General features: G+C 40.3%; 4 protein-coding genes across 8 annotated transcripts in view; 2 read left to right on the forward strand and 2 right to left on the reverse strand.

The window, feature by feature from the left end:
* The window catches only part of LOC108633011 (isochorismatase domain-containing protein 2), a 3,298-nt gene extending 2,282 nt beyond the window's left edge, over positions 1–1,016 (reverse strand). The window contains exon 1 of the mRNA XM_018037914.2: positions 57–1,016. Coding sequence (XP_017893403.1) covers positions 57–185 — 129 coding nt within the window. The 5' untranslated portion in view covers positions 186–1,016. The remainder of the gene's footprint in view (positions 1–56) is intronic.
* The window catches only part of LOC108633010 (protein N-terminal glutamine amidohydrolase), a 9,349-nt gene extending 3,212 nt beyond the window's left edge, over positions 1–6,137 (forward strand). Inside the window, exons 3-5 of the mRNA XM_018037911.2 lie at positions 2,093–2,246; positions 2,382–2,652; positions 2,803–6,137. Coding sequence (XP_017893400.1) covers positions 2,093–2,246; positions 2,382–2,652; positions 2,803–2,957 — 580 coding nt within the window. The 3' untranslated portion in view covers positions 2,958–6,137. The remainder of the gene's footprint in view (positions 1–2,092; positions 2,247–2,381; positions 2,653–2,802) is intronic.
* Positions 2,951–15,024, forward strand: part of LOC108633063 (cyclin-dependent kinase 4) — a 27,393-nt gene continuing 15,319 nt past the window's right edge. Inside the window, exon 1 of the mRNA XM_026810952.1 lies at positions 2,951–2,969. The gene's annotated coding sequence lies outside the window, so the exon portion shown is untranslated. The remainder of the gene's footprint in view (positions 2,970–15,024) is intronic.
* Positions 6,078–15,024, reverse strand: part of pwn (calcium-binding EGF-like domain-containing protein pawn) — an 11,382-nt gene continuing 2,435 nt past the window's right edge. Inside the window, exons 2-15 of one of the 5 annotated variants that reach the window (XM_018037900.2) lie at positions 11,730–12,045; positions 11,303–11,635; positions 10,977–11,224; positions 9,868–10,749; positions 9,540–9,725; positions 9,274–9,469; positions 8,953–9,191; positions 8,742–8,869; positions 8,396–8,666; positions 8,048–8,264; positions 7,849–7,974; positions 7,567–7,774; positions 7,086–7,328; positions 6,078–7,010 (exon numbers count right to left, since the gene is read on the reverse strand). In XM_018037900.2, the coding sequence (XP_017893389.1) occupies positions 6,903–7,010; positions 7,086–7,328; positions 7,567–7,774; positions 7,849–7,974; positions 8,048–8,264; positions 8,396–8,666; positions 8,742–8,869; positions 8,953–9,191; positions 9,274–9,469; positions 9,540–9,725; positions 9,868–10,749; positions 10,977–11,224; positions 11,303–11,635; positions 11,730–12,045 (3,701 nt within the window). In that variant the 3' untranslated portion in view covers positions 6,078–6,902. Of the gene's footprint in view, positions 7,329–7,566; positions 7,775–7,848; positions 7,975–8,047; positions 8,265–8,395; positions 8,667–8,741; positions 8,870–8,952; positions 9,192–9,273; positions 9,470–9,539; positions 9,726–9,867; positions 10,750–10,976; positions 11,636–11,729; positions 12,046–12,190; positions 14,388–15,024 lie in introns of those variants that run through there. The other 4 variants (XM_026810947.1, XM_026810946.1, XM_026810945.1 and 1 more) reach the window with 4 other exon arrangements.

A 15,024-nucleotide genomic window follows, 5' to 3' on the forward strand; every position in this document is an offset into this window, starting at 1 on the left:
TTCATTCATATTCTACATGATTATAGTATTAATATAATTATAGTATGAATATTTACCAATTTTGCGGCATTCTGTACAACTTTATCGTATTCGTACATAACTTTGGAGAATCCCTCTTGGAAGTCACATATTAGTAGAACAGTCTTCCCTGGTTTTAAAACAGCTTTGGCAGCATTTATTGCCATTTTTCGCACAAGTGTGTGTACAAAAATTGAATAACATTCGAAGTCACAGAGTGAGCTAGGAGCCGGTTAACCAGTTTAAAGTTGACAAATCTCTCTGTTGCGAACACGATAACGTGCTTTCACGTTGTTATGACGCACGTGATATTATTCCACGATATTCAAAGTTCATGGCCAGTCTTGACTTTACTAACTTTAGACGTGTTGCGCTTAATCGATTTCGAACGAACCCTCTCGATGCGCAAGCGACATAATTAAATGTATAAAGATATCGAGCAACATTGCAAATGCATATAATTACGTTTAATTATTAGATTTTTATAATGTACACGATGTCTTGTAAATTTCGATTAGTAGACAAATCTTCTGGGTTTATATTTTGTAAAACTATACGAACTTGTCTCACGCATCGCAGTTGTAACAAATTACGCATAATCGTATATGGTACGACGTTTACTGATTTACATTATTCTGACGTTCTTATAATCAGGTAGAAGTATGTAAATTAAGGCGAAACTTACAGTGTCAGGGATGAAGACCGAGATTGTAAAATTATATAAGGAGCGAGCAACAGCATGAAAAAAATATATAATTCGTAAAATAAGCGTGCATCGCAGGGAGTAATTTTCAAAATATATTTTTCTAATATCCCTTGGCGTAATTTTAGTGATTTGAATCGACTGGTTTAGCGCGTGCGTGTTGCTGTAGCGACCCAGGTGCTAGGTGCTAGTCAGATATCGGAAGGCCACATAGAGCAGCAGCGACGGTCGGTAGTCAAACAATGCTGTTCCGGGTGGTTGGATGCACGGATTCGTTTTGAAGTGTCGACAAGCTGATCAGACCGGTCAGTAACGATGTCCGCGTATAGTTCGGTTCAGAAATCGCATACATTTTAACAATTTGACTCGTTATACAATTAATTCGTCGATTCGCGTAGTTCGTCTGAGTTTGTAAACAAAGAATGGCCGGGGAGCCTCGTGAGACCGGGCATATGAAGCCGCTGTTGCAGCTTTTTCCGAAAGCATCAGAGTGCGTGTATACGAGTTGCTATTGGTAAGTGGTGTCAACCGAGAATCGTTCGACTTTTCTAGCGACTGAAATTATTGATTTAAACAAATAAACTTGTCGTATTGCGGTATATCCCGCGACGGATCGATACGTTGCAGTAATGCAGAGAGACGGCAGTGCGATATGCTGCCGCCATCTTTGAAGTATATATGAAATGCCTATGAATCACGATGCACCGTCTACTCTGCTTTAAAAAGACCCGCGCGTTTTCCCTTATCCTGCTTATTGACCGAATTACAGGATTTAGTTATCTCCGGTCAGCGGAGGTCTAGCGAGTCGTCTTATAAAGCGCCCCTCTGATTAATAATGCATGCACGTTGACAGACAAGTCAAATAAGACCGCTGTCAGTAACAATACGTAGTTTATCGTACTTCAAGGTTCGCACGAATCGACAATTTTTATTCTATGATAAAATGCGCAACGCACCGGCAACGTATGTTAATCACCCTTGGCATATATCCGACAGCCCCATTTCCATTCTCTACCTCATAGAGCTTTGCGTATAATCGACGTTTTATTAGTCATGCGATTTATCATAATCCGTGTTTCATAGTATTCTATGCACTGTTTACGTTCGCATTTGCTTGCATACGTTTCACGAACATTCGAACGGATAGCACACGCACCTTTCTGTTTTTGTGCACTGCCCTATCTCTCTCCTTCTTCGCGATTGAAACGTGCAACTCTGTGTCATCATTTTCTTCTTCTTTTTTCTTTCCTGTTTTGTAATATGGATTCATGTTGCACTGTGTTGCATCATACTTTCCATATGTATTGAAACGTGTGTCCGACACCTCGAGGAAACACTGTTCGTCTGCAAGAACAAACTGTGTTATTCTAGCGAGGAAAATGTGTGGAAGCTCTGTCAGGATGTAGCAACCAGACACGCATTGGAATTGCAGCATTGCTATGTTGCATTCGTGAGCAACTCCTGGCGGAGCGTACCGCTTTGGCGACAGCGAGCCGGAAAGGATGAAGACAAACTCGTACTTTGGGTCAGTTGAGACAAAAAAAAAATAACACCAATTAAAATGTTGATGAAGACACGACTTCTGCTTTTCTCTAAATCTGTTTTGCGATGAAAGAACTAGCACCGGGAAAAGCAAAAACGTTACTCTTTGTATCCATAGGACTACCACGTAGTACTTATCTACGCACCAGACGAAAGGGCCGTCGTATACGATTTAGATAGCGCATTACCATTTCCGACGCATTTCTGGAAATACGCGATGGAAACGTTTAGATCAGACGAAGCGCTACAGCCGGAGCATCATCGAAGATTCAGAGTGGTTCCGGCCAACGTGTATTTACGAGAATTCGCGTCCGATCGGCATCACATGAAACGTGACGATGGCACATGGATTAAAACGCCACCGGATTATCCACCAATTTCGACACCAAGTACGTTTATCGACTAGATTAAGAAAGGATAATTTAGTTTGCGTAAACTGAAGGAATCTGTGTCCCTTCTCCTCCGCCACCCCCACCTCTGTCTCTGCCTCTTTACGTTTAGTACTACACATAGATTTCTCGTTTTTGCAAACATTCCAGCTTCCAAGGACAACTTGGATTCCTTTATTAACATGGACCCGGGGACCGGGTTTGGGGTTATATTGACTTTAGAACAATTGTTCGAACGATTTCATAGGCCGCATGCGAATGCAACGGCTAACCGTAAGCCTCAACCGCAACCGACGCCGACATAAGCAAACCGCTAAGTAAGTTGCGCCAGGGTAAAGATGATCGTTTGCTTCAATTTCCAATTATCAAAAAAAAAAAATCAGTGTATGGCCTAAGGGAATTGGTTAGATGCATGTATTTTTTGCGAATTGAATCATTGGATAAAAATTCGATAATAATGTCAGTCACATAATTGTTGCTAATTGTTCAAGTCAGGTTTTTGCAATAGCTAAATTGGAACCACTCGTTGTTTCAATGAACAATCCCAACTTTTATACATGCCATTTTTACGCAATTCCCGATGTAAATGTGTCGCACGTCCTTTTTTTCTCTTGTGTTTATCGAATTCAATTGCAAGGCATTTCGATGGCACATTTTTATTATTGGTCACTTACATTAAACTTAGTGACAAAATTGTTATTTATTATTTATTATTTATTTGTATATTTTTATTCCATTAAGAATAAATCGAAATTTAAAGGGGAACTCATATTTTTGGAAAAACCATTTTCCTTTGACAATAGTATCATTGGGGGTGGGTATCGTAATAAGAACAGCCTGTCGGGCATGACACATATAATTTTATACAGATAGGACGTACGGGTAATACAATCGTTATGGAATATCGTTTTCCCAAGGACGTGTGGTGTTCCCCTTGTTAGGTGTATCGGTAGAAAAAAGTAAAAAAAGAGAGATTGTTTATATACCGGTACGCAACTTTACAGTCGAGTGATTTGGCTTATCATGTGTGAATAACGATCGTGCTGTGCTGCTTTTCCCAATAGTCTCGATAACTATTTGCTTGTTGTATTTCTAGGCTATGCTGATATGTTTGTTTCCCTCTTTTTAAAAGCCTTTTTTACAGAGCCTTGCGGAGACCCTCGTCTCCGTCGTGCGCAACACGTTAACTATCGACCGTATTCCAAGTTTTGAGTCGTGGTTACATGAGTGTTTTCTCGGCTTCTCTTATACGTTTACCACAATGCATAAGATCTTTGTCACGGCTTTGCTCTATCGGTGGTATTACTGTTATAATTGTGTCAAAGACTGATCTATTTACGGACAATTTCCAGACACACAGAAAAAAAAGAATTCGAGGAGATATAATCACTTCGATGAATATATATCTAGTAGTGCGCGTCCAAATGCACAGACGTGGCTAAAGCGCTTATTATTATTGTGCGATCGATATAGTAAGAATTTGATCTTCGCGAGATATCGTAATTATTACGATTATTGTAATTCTTGTGATACTTTACACTTTCTACTTTGAATACCTAACGCTATACTTGTCTACTGTTTATACTACAAAACCGATTCTCAATCACTATGCGTTCGCTTGTTGACATCCAATTTTCTCGATAGTATTCGTAAAAGAAAAGCAGGACTTATAATTCGGATATGGATGTATGTATGTAACACGAGATTGCATGTACTGCACGACCAATTGCCAACATCGAAAGATCGTATTCGAGTCAACGAATATCCATAATATGTCTCCATTTAGATTTCGGATAAAGAATTTTAACAACGAAATCTTGAAACTTTAGAATCTTTCAGAAATGAGTGCAGGCACTTCATTTGCGTGCGCAATGAGTTTCTTCGCCGCTTTCCACTTTCTTAATATCTTCAATTTAACTCATCAATTAAACTACTCTAAAGTGGTTCGTCTTAAACAAACTTTGAAAACGCAGACTTGTATTTACATACAAATTATTACGATTCTATTGAGAATAACTTCGCGATGGCACTGAGACTAACATAGGTGCTGGTAGATGTTATTGTTGAACTTCTCGTTATGACGTGGAACGCTATTGCATGATGAAAAAACTTGATCGACAAGCGGACGCAGACCAGCCGTCGGTTCATCGATCATATAAAACAGTAATCATCTAAAATAATGAAGAACCGACGGTCACGTCGATAGTTTAAGAGTTCGTCCACTCTTTGCCTTCCAGAATCATTCACTTGATCTCTTTATCTCTATCATCGACATGTGTTTTCCTCCGATTCACGAATATCATGTTACTATATGCATACCTATTTATGAACAACTGTATCTGCGACTACGAAACACTCAGTCACCGAGTATATGTCGTTCTACCGACGAGTATGATCGATGATCTTTGAATAGTCAAGTCGCTTTCACACAAATACAGGCGTTGTATCGTATGTGGAAAACTCGGGACCGATTTTTTTAAAGTATAATAATCTTCGATTACCAAACTAGAAAATGAGAAAAATAATTAAAAAAAGACCTAATCTCTCTATAATTTAAGACATTACTAAATATATCAGAAAACGTTATTATATGTATATTATGACGATGATTATTATTATATTGTATCAATTTCGATACACCGATAAAAGAGTTTAGTCGGGAATGTTGAATTATACAATGTATCGACGTTTGGTGACGTATTCTCTTGTCATCGTCACTCTGCGATATACTTACTTACATAATGTATTTTGATCGAGAAAAAAGAGAAATCCACATAAACCTTTTATCAAAATATTCGCATGTTCACTCAGAATTACAAAAGGGGAAAGAAAACCTCTCTTTATGAAACTTCGTCTTTCGAGTCTATAATCAATTATAATAAATGGATGATGCACACCGTTTGTCTCAGCTTTGGAATTTTATCGACGTACTTTTTAAATCTTTACAAATCGTTGTATGCTATCCAAAGTCCTCTCTCTTCCTCAAGTTCAGGTGCCATCTCTATCGTTAACATTACAGTGAAAAAACAAATCGAAACACAAGTTGCGAATATTTAAAAAAATGGTAATCGAAGCTTAATTTTTCAGCGAATTATGTATTATATTTCAATTTTGTTTCTTTCCTTCGACACGTTTGTCGACGCGACGATGATCTTTCGTTCTCTGAATGTGTACGAACAATCATCGTTAACTGTTTGTATTATCGAATTGATACTTTTTTCAGTACAATCGATTTTCTACCTTCCGTTCGCCGTGTTTTAACGTGATACTTAGTGTTTGTTAAAGTTATCCATTACAAGGTTTTGACGTTTTGCTCATTATGCGCACAGTATATTCGGCGTACGTTTGTTCTGGTTATACTTGTTGAAGATTGTACCTTAGGTATAGGAGAATAAAAAGAATCACGGGAGAAACGACGAAGCGCATGGATTTTCAAATGTATATTGTATTCAATTTGCAAAAATATATAATATATAATTACAGAAGTTACTCAGTGAATTATCGTATTAACATCCCGCGATGCACGCATTATCGAGTATTTTTTTTATACATGTACTGTCCTTTGATCCTTACATTCTGCTTTGATCTGCGAGAAAATGTCATACTTATCGAAGAAATAAGCCCGTTAATTATAAGGACGTCTTCTAAGTTCGTGTAACATTCGTGATATTAGATGCGGTATTGCCGCATTGTTCAACAGTTCAGTGATAAGTATCCAGGAAATGGTAATCGTAAAATTATACAAAATAGGAGAGTACCATTTAAAAAGATTGATAATATTCTGTGATTCTGACCTATATCTTCATCGACGCTTACCGTTGAACAAGAATAGGAAAATAGCAGTGATACATACATTAAGTAATAATTAGAAGGAGCAATCGTTTCAAGACTAATCCTTAATTATGCACCTTTCGTTTTGCAATTTTTTACAGCCTGTATATTTTTTGTCAGACTTTTTTCACGGTATTAAATTACTATCGTTAGAACAATAAATATTCGCAGTATAACAAATAAGTAACTACAAGTTAAACAACGTTCAAACTGACTTACATCGATGCGAACAACGATACGAACATACGTAGGTGCATTAATTTCTTTATCTTCGTCCAACGATAAATTCTCTTCGTTTTGTTTAAACCACTGGTACGAATTGCACTTTCGTATAAAAATATCTAAATAATAACATTGGTCTCTTTCGCGTCGCGCTACAAACGTCCTTATCGAAATAGAACTAGACTCTCCCCTGGATTTCAGGTTCGATAGTACGGTCTGTAAGTAGACATCGGAATATTGTTTTTCGATAAATGGTGAACGTCACCCTGGTCGTATTCCACGTCATTGTAGATTCCGCTTTGATTCTGAAATAGATGCATCACTGAGCGTCCAGAGTAGTCAAGCGCGACAAATGACATATTGGAAAAGCGATAACTCACTGCCAAGGATGACCGAGACTTTGGCCTCGGAACGTGAAAACCGCTACTCTGCGGGATCAGATCAGCCCTGTCTTTATCTTGCGGCTCGGAATCCGAGCTGTCTGGATCTGGCTGCTGCCTCTGCCGTGGCCTCATTGGAGCTTGAAGTCTTGGCAATGGTACCGGTGGTAATGTCCCGTGAACACTAAGCGGCGGATATCCGAATACCGCGGAGCTTGGCCTCGTTGGACCCATAGGCTCCGTCTAAACTCAACCGAGAAACAATAAATACTCCTTATCAATCCGGCAGACAGTAATACTTCTTATCCCAAAAGTATTACGAACGAAATGTATAGAATGTTCCCATCCTATAGCCCCTTTGATTTTCTAGCTCAATCGTAATGACAATAGGCGAATTAAATTTGTATGGTAAAATGGAAGCGATCCCCTATTCCCAGTTGCAGCATTAAAGAAATAAGAATCTACTATTGTTCCTACTTACAGCGTATACGTTGGCAGTTGCCATGTGATCGCCAAAGTGTGCCCACATGTAGGGTGGTAAATTGGTCGGCGGTCCTTGTTTCACGGAAGCTAGAGTACCTACAGAACCGACCCGTGCCAGAGTTCCTGGAAGGGTCCCAGGTATGCCACCCTGAATATAACCGTACACTGGCGAGCCAACTGATTTTTGTTCGCGCGACCATCTCCGACTGTCGTCACATAAGATTCAAATTCCTTACTGTCCTTCATAAAGGAAGCTATACATATAGAAATTATACTTTACCTCCACATGACCAGACACACTAACGTCAAAACTATAATTATTAAAGCTGCTACTGACGCTCCTATAGCTACTCCCAAAACTTCTCCGTCGACCTCGCATTGAGCACCATAATAATTTCCAGTACATCTATAAAATAAAGATAGTCATAGGTCTGGAAAAATCTTTTTATTATTGAGTGAGTGTAATGCAGTAGCCTTACGTGCACTGCATGTGATCGCCCTGGTAGGAGCAGGATCCACGGTTATTACAATAAGTGGAGGGACACGAAATACAACTTCTACCAGATTCATTAGGATCATCTTTATGAGGGTCTTTTAATCCCGGATTACAAGTGCAAGTAAATCCGCCCCAATTGTTTGTGCAAACTGCCGACGAATGGCAATCATTTAATTCTGAAGATGCACATTCGTCCAAGTCTATAATAAAAGCAAATTATACATTTTTTTTATAAAATCTGAGATACTCATAATTGAAATTAATTTCCGCTTTTTACACTCAAAATCTGAGATACTCATAATTGAAATTAATTTCCGCAATTTACACTCACCTTGTAAGTTTGATATAGATCCCGCGGGACTGTCGACGTAGAGCGCGCTATTTCCTATATTGTTGCTTCTTCGATGAATGACGCCGAGTAAATGTCTCTGCAATTCTCCTGCTAAACTTGGCCTAACTGTTCTCGGCTCGTAAGTGAGTTTCAAAGTTGCGTTTACAAAGACTCCCCCTTGCCCTTGACTCACATCCCCTTGATACACTCCGTTTACGAAGGAACCCATGTACTCATCCGAAAATGGTGTCATAGACATAGCGGATTCCATCTGAAGACGAACAAATGTTATCCTAATTGACCGTACAGTTTGAATAATAGAAATATACAAATTGAGTTAACTAACAGCTCGAGTCGCTTCGTAGGCCAGAGTCTGATAAGGCTCAGAATCTTTGTCCGTGAACCCTCGATCCCAGACAACTTTTTTATCGTAAATTTTATCGACTCTCATCGATACTACGATGCTAATAATTTCTGAAAAAAATTTAATTCGATGAGATATAATTCAGTAGTCAATAAACTACGGACCTTCATATATAAAATCATTTTTCACGAACTTTTGCATGGCAAGGAATGCTGTAGCCTGGCATACCCTGGCTTACAATGACAGGCAGATACACCTTGAACCGTGGCGCAAGCCTCGTGTTGGCTGATGTCACAAGTACTCGTGTCGCCTACAATGCAAGTGTCGATCCTAACGGGGGGTTGAGTCGGCCTTCTGTGGAAAGTTGGTCTTCGAATCGGCCCACTAGGTCGAGGACTTGCCGTCGGTTGATCCGGCTGTGCAATTGCGAATCTATATAAAACAATTAACGTATAGGAAAGTTCGAAAAACTTAAATTCTTGCATTTTTATTTATAATTTTTAAACATGCTTACCCTGTGCCCACAATGGCTGGTGGTTGAGTCTTCGTCGGCTGAGGTTGCGCTTGCACGTGCGTCGAAGTTCGATCGGAATTTTCGAATAGATTCAAGTACGTCCTTTTTCCATCGATACTTACGAACCCTTCTCCTTCCACAGCGGACGTTAGAATCACGTCTGCGTTTGGTACATTTACCGGTACTCGAACACCTTCTGCGAAGTCAAATGTCATTGAGTCTAGAATCATTAGTAAAAATCTCGTGTCACAAGTCAATATTTGTACCTGAACCTCCTGAACCACCAGGACCTTGGATAGCTGAGACCGTGATATCAAAAATATCACCGAGAGGTGGATGTCTCGGCGGTGCGTAAGGTCGCTGAGTAGCCAACCCTTGGGTTCCCGTGTAATCCAAGGTATCGTCAAGGACAATCCCAGGTCGGGGCCGGTAAGCGTAGCGATCCGTCGGGGCTACAAAGGAAATTAATTAAGCATGACAGCTTACCGGTATCCACAAAGGAAATTAATTAAGCATACTCGAGGCCGCGTGAAGAAATTCATTATAGATCGAATGCAATATTATCTTATCGAATGAAAAAAAAACTCGATCTACCTGAATTCTTGGAGAACGTATTAGAAACCGGGCTCTGAGCTATAATTTTCTCCGTGGTCGATGAGGTTTTCAGGAGAGTCGAAGGCAAATTTTCTGTCGGGGTCGGAATACTCGATGCGACCGTGGTTTCCAAGTTAGATGATTTACTTGGCTCCAAAGCTATCGTGCTCAATACATTTCCGATACTGTTCTGGCCGTTGCTCGTAGGAATCGCAGTTGATTGTACGATGGTTCTTGTCGTCGTTGGTTCAATTACTTGCACCGACGAACTAGTCTCGATATTCAACGTTGACGTAGGACGGGATTTGCTCGACGTTTTGGAAACAGTTTCTTTACTCCTAGTCTTATCATTGTTCGTACTTGAAGTAGGCCTTTGAGAGTCACTGATTTTCGACGTTTTCGTCGGTTTTATTGGAACTTCCAATGGTATCACAGGTTTCGGAGAATCTTCATGTTTCGTAATGTTCGTTCTGTTAGTGTCGTTAGCTTCCATCGCTGGGGTCGACGTGTTTTCATTATTGATCTTATTTTCTTTGAATGGAGATTGGTGTTTATTTTCCTTTTTAGTCGATTTTTCAGGCTCCGGGTTTTTGGTAGAATTTCCGATAATCGGTTTTTCCGTAGTGTTCGAATTAACTTTTTCTTTTTGATTGTTACTCTCCTCGTGACTCTTGGTTACGTTCACTACAGCGTTCGTGGTAGTTTCATTCGGTTCGTTTTCATCCTTTTTCGTAGAAGATTCCTCCGTCGATGAATGTTCAGGTTTCAGATCGATCTGAGGTTTGTCCAGATGTTTGTCTCCTTGTTCTTTTTCTTGATTGAAAGTGGAATCTGATGATGGTGGTAGCGGTTTGTACGCAGGTATTGGTCGTCTATTTCCACCTGAAGGCGCAAAATGAATAAAAACGATAAGTAAAAATTTAAGAAAAGGATATACAGGGTGTTTGCGAAATCGTGGTACAACCGACAAGGGGATGATTCCTCATATAAAATCTAGTCGAAAACAAGAAATATAATTTTTTTATACGGGGCGTCATTTTCGAGAAAATCTAGTTTGAAAATTCGTTAGGTACAAGACTTTAATTAATTGCCTTAATGAATTTAATTACCTGGTCGATTCCACGTCCATGGACGATTCGATTGCGGAACGATTTGTTCTGGCAAAGGAATACCATTCATAAAAGGTCTAATTGGCCTTTCGGGTGGCAACTGATTGATCATCGGTCTGTCGGGTGCCGGTGGTTTCTCGAAGGGATAAGGATGATCCGGTGGTGGCGGCGGATTCATTCCGGGGGTGTCGAAGTCGGGTGGTAGTGGTGGGACATCAGAAATTCTTGGCGGTCCTCTGTTGTTGATTCTAGAAAAGGACATTATACGTTTATAGGCAAACAATGGACGATATCGTGGATCGTACGCAATTCGCACATCGTCGTACCTAGTGGCTTGAATCGGCCTCAGAGGTCTCACCGTATTGGCAGCAACGTTCACGTTTCCATTCAATAGCTTGACAATACCCGTGATAATGTCCTGTATGTCAGGATTTGCTTGCCGTTGTCCTGGAGTCGCGGTTTGCAGGATAGGCGGTGGAGCATGCTGGCTATAGATCCTCGAGGTCTCTTGACGTGCTCGTCTTTGTTGATCTAATGCCTGCGAATATTGTGCCCGTTGGTTCGACACTCCAACCAGTTGGGGCTCCGACAAGAGTTTTGGTCTCTGCGGAGCCCCTCGTCCTTCCCCCGACATGGAATCGCTGATCGTCGGTGAAAACCTGTCCATTGGAAAATAAATTCCTTTCGTCTATCCGTTTATCTTCAGCGCCACATTTTATGTAGATACTTAAAAAAAAATGTTAATTCACTTACAAGTTATATTCATTGACATAAGGCTCGATGTTATTTCCGTCCATATGATCGATATGTTTCGAAGAAGTTAGCTCATCGATAGGCTCCTCGTGCCTGTCGTTTCCATCTTCGAACCGTACACCGTCTTTATCGTAGTTATTAATGCTTTTCGAGCTTTCCAGTTGGAACGCAGGAACAGTTCTTTGGAAACTTGGCGATCCATCACGGTGAAACGCGTTGGACGTTCTTTCTGGTCCTGTATACGCGCTAGCGCTGAGGATTATGTCTTCCCGAGATGAACGAGAAGAAGTTTGATCGTTTTGGATAGCCGAGACACCTGTGCGCAATTGAAATCCTGTTCTAAATTCCTCATTAAAATCACGGTTCTTCATGCGGAGGAAGAATGATCGCTCAAAGGGTAACGTATATGCGATTCTATGCTTCCGTGGACATTCAATCAATCAGGTATACGCTTAAATCACCTGGTTCATCACGAGGAACGTCACGCTGTCGATAGTCATGAACGGGTTGCGATCGCGAGTAACAAAAAACCGAAAAGATCCGTGGCCGACCCACGGGAAGGCAAACGGTACTCGAACGGTTGACATTCTCGAAGCCGGTATCGAGTGGTTTGACCAATCGTGAACGTATAAAATTACTACTATGTCTCTCCACGTTCCTGATTCGTACTTTGGTATTCTCGTAGCTCATCCCACATGTTCCATCGTCCATACGGGAGATGGCAAAAAAATGCTGATTGACACGGATGGTTCATAGGTTCCTGACAAAAATCGATTAAATACGCGATATCAGTGTCCACCGATTTAATCTCGTAAACTTTCTTTTAATCTTCGTTCGCTGATTACGCGTTTTATGACGCAATCGGACGCGGTATACGATTTTATCCTCGGCCGATTTTACATTCTGACTTCCGTGCTTTAATCGCTTTTACTGTTCGCCGTTTGGCAACGCGTGTGTGCGATGATTTTACGGCTCCGTTCGGTGCAAGTTGCATCGAAATTCTGTGGTAGAGACGGGACAGGAACAATAGGAGATTTCTATGCAACAATTCAACGACGCGCGAAGCAATTTAAGTGAAACTACGACTCCCGCTCCACTGTTATAGATTATCGCTGCTGGATAGTAACGATCGGTGTACCAAATATCCTCGGAATACTAACCGAGATGATTAATCGTTCCTATCGTGTACGCCACGAATCCGCGACGTGTTTCGATTCTTGTCGAGAGTCATCAGCCCGCGAACGACACGTTCAGCTCTTGTTTTATAGAAAGTGTGCATATTATAGTATCATTTTCCTACGGACTTTTTCCTTCCTTTCAAACCTTTCACCGTCTTTGACCGACTGTTTCGAGGAATAACCGAGCCCCGAGACAGTTTCTGTCGTTAACGGGATAATAAAAAAGGCGATCTAACGGGGCTTGTTCGTTTCATTAATGGTCGGACTACGAGTAAAGCCAGATGCAGCAGTCAATCGACTGAAATTTAATTCTTTTTATTCATTCGTTATTTCATTTTTGCGGTACATAACTACTTCTCCGTAATTTATATTCGTACAGATATTCGTTGGTAATTAAGTACCCATTATGTACCGTTGCGAATCCCATGAAAGCTATGACTATTTATCGATTACATCGTCTTCGATAAATGGATTGTATTATACCTCGTGAAGTGATGGCGAACAATCACAAAATTCGAATGAATAATGTTTTTCATTTCCTGTGGACCGCGATAACCTCCATTGCTAATTGCTCATTAGGCACTGTGCAAGGCGACACGATTTTCAAACAGTTGCTCGTTTGTAGTGGCAATTAAGCTGGCCGCTACTTCGTTCTACTCGTCGAACATCATGCTCTCGATGTTCCTTCTTTGATTCTCATGAAAATGTTAGAAAAACACGCCGTCGAGCGAGAAGAATCTTTTAGATAAAATCAATTCGTTTTTGGAAAAAAAAAGTATCTAAAATTGGATCCTTAGATCCATGCTACTTTAATTCTTCTACTTCTAATGGAAAAATTATAGCGAAGGGCGATTATCTTTTAGATCAAATTAATTCGTTTTTGGAAAAAAGTATCTAAAATTGGATACCTAGATTCATGCTATTTTAATTCTTCTACTTCTAATGGAAAAATTATAGTAATAAGCGATTGTACTAAATGATGCGTTATCGTTATCGTCATCGAGATTACAGTTTTAACCGTTGAGGAAAATCATGAAGCTGTTATTAATCTTAACGAGTGAACGAGTGTTGAAAGACCGACGTCAAATCCTATTGGCAGTCTGACGTGGCGTTACACTTGTTCGCGATAGTAATTATAGTGATTGCTTCAAGGGCAGTTTTTTCTTATTTCCGATCTGTCAATTAATTGATTACATTGTCGAGATCGCGTGACTCTAATCGCTGATATTTTGTCCGGTAGATTTGATCCGCGAACCAGTTAGATCGTGTACGCGTTGCCCGGGACTTTCGTTTCCTATTTGGATCGCGGCGTCGTAGAATTAATAATTATAATCGCGACTTGCATGCCGCGAACGAATAACGGTGTTCGCGTATACACCATAACACTGCTAACGTGAGAGTAACGGATAGGGATCCCGCGAGAATGTAGGTGAATTGCATGGTTGATCCTGTCGCAATGAACGGAATGCAGTCTCTTGGTCAAGTTCGAAACTCCTTACTGTCCTGAATCATTCAACAGCCTCAAGGTTCTTCTCTCTCTCTCTCTCTCTTTCTCGCGCCTGTAATCACCACCCGAAGTCATTGCCCGAAATAATTAGCGGAGCGTTCTCCGCTTTAATTACTTTTTTGCAACTAAGCTACTTTTACTTCGTTAATTGATACCATCTCCAACATTTTCATCCGTCCTAGCGCGTTTCACGCGATCGTAACAGGGAACAAGGGAAAACTTCGATTAACGTGAACTCGCGTTCCTTAAGGTGCTTTTAAGAGCTCGCCAAAAGTAATTTCGAGAAAATGCAAGTGTTACAAGATCCGCGCGTGAAGTTCACGGTAAACAGCATGCACTACGCCAGGTAACGGGTTAACACAGTTCTACCTCTTGTATTACAAGAATTCTCTTAATGATACTGAAACTAGTTTCAACTGCAGATTTCAGAATTAATTAAATCGTAATTAAATCATATATACAATATATGCAAAATGAGTAAATGTACATTTTTAGTATAAGTGTGTCACATTTCCAATAAAGCCTCCGCATGTTCTATACCTCTTTTGTCGACTGAAAACGATATGCGTCTTACCTTCGGCAGTAATCGATTACGGTGCTTTATTGATTG

Source organism: Ceratina calcarata, unplaced genomic scaffold (genome assembly GCF_001652005.2).
Source record: "Ceratina calcarata isolate Rehan_Ccalc_2016 unplaced genomic scaffold, ASM165200v1 scaffold180.2, whole genome shotgun sequence".
In the NCBI taxonomy this organism is placed as follows: Eukaryota; Metazoa; Arthropoda; class Insecta; order Hymenoptera; family Apidae; genus Ceratina; species Ceratina calcarata.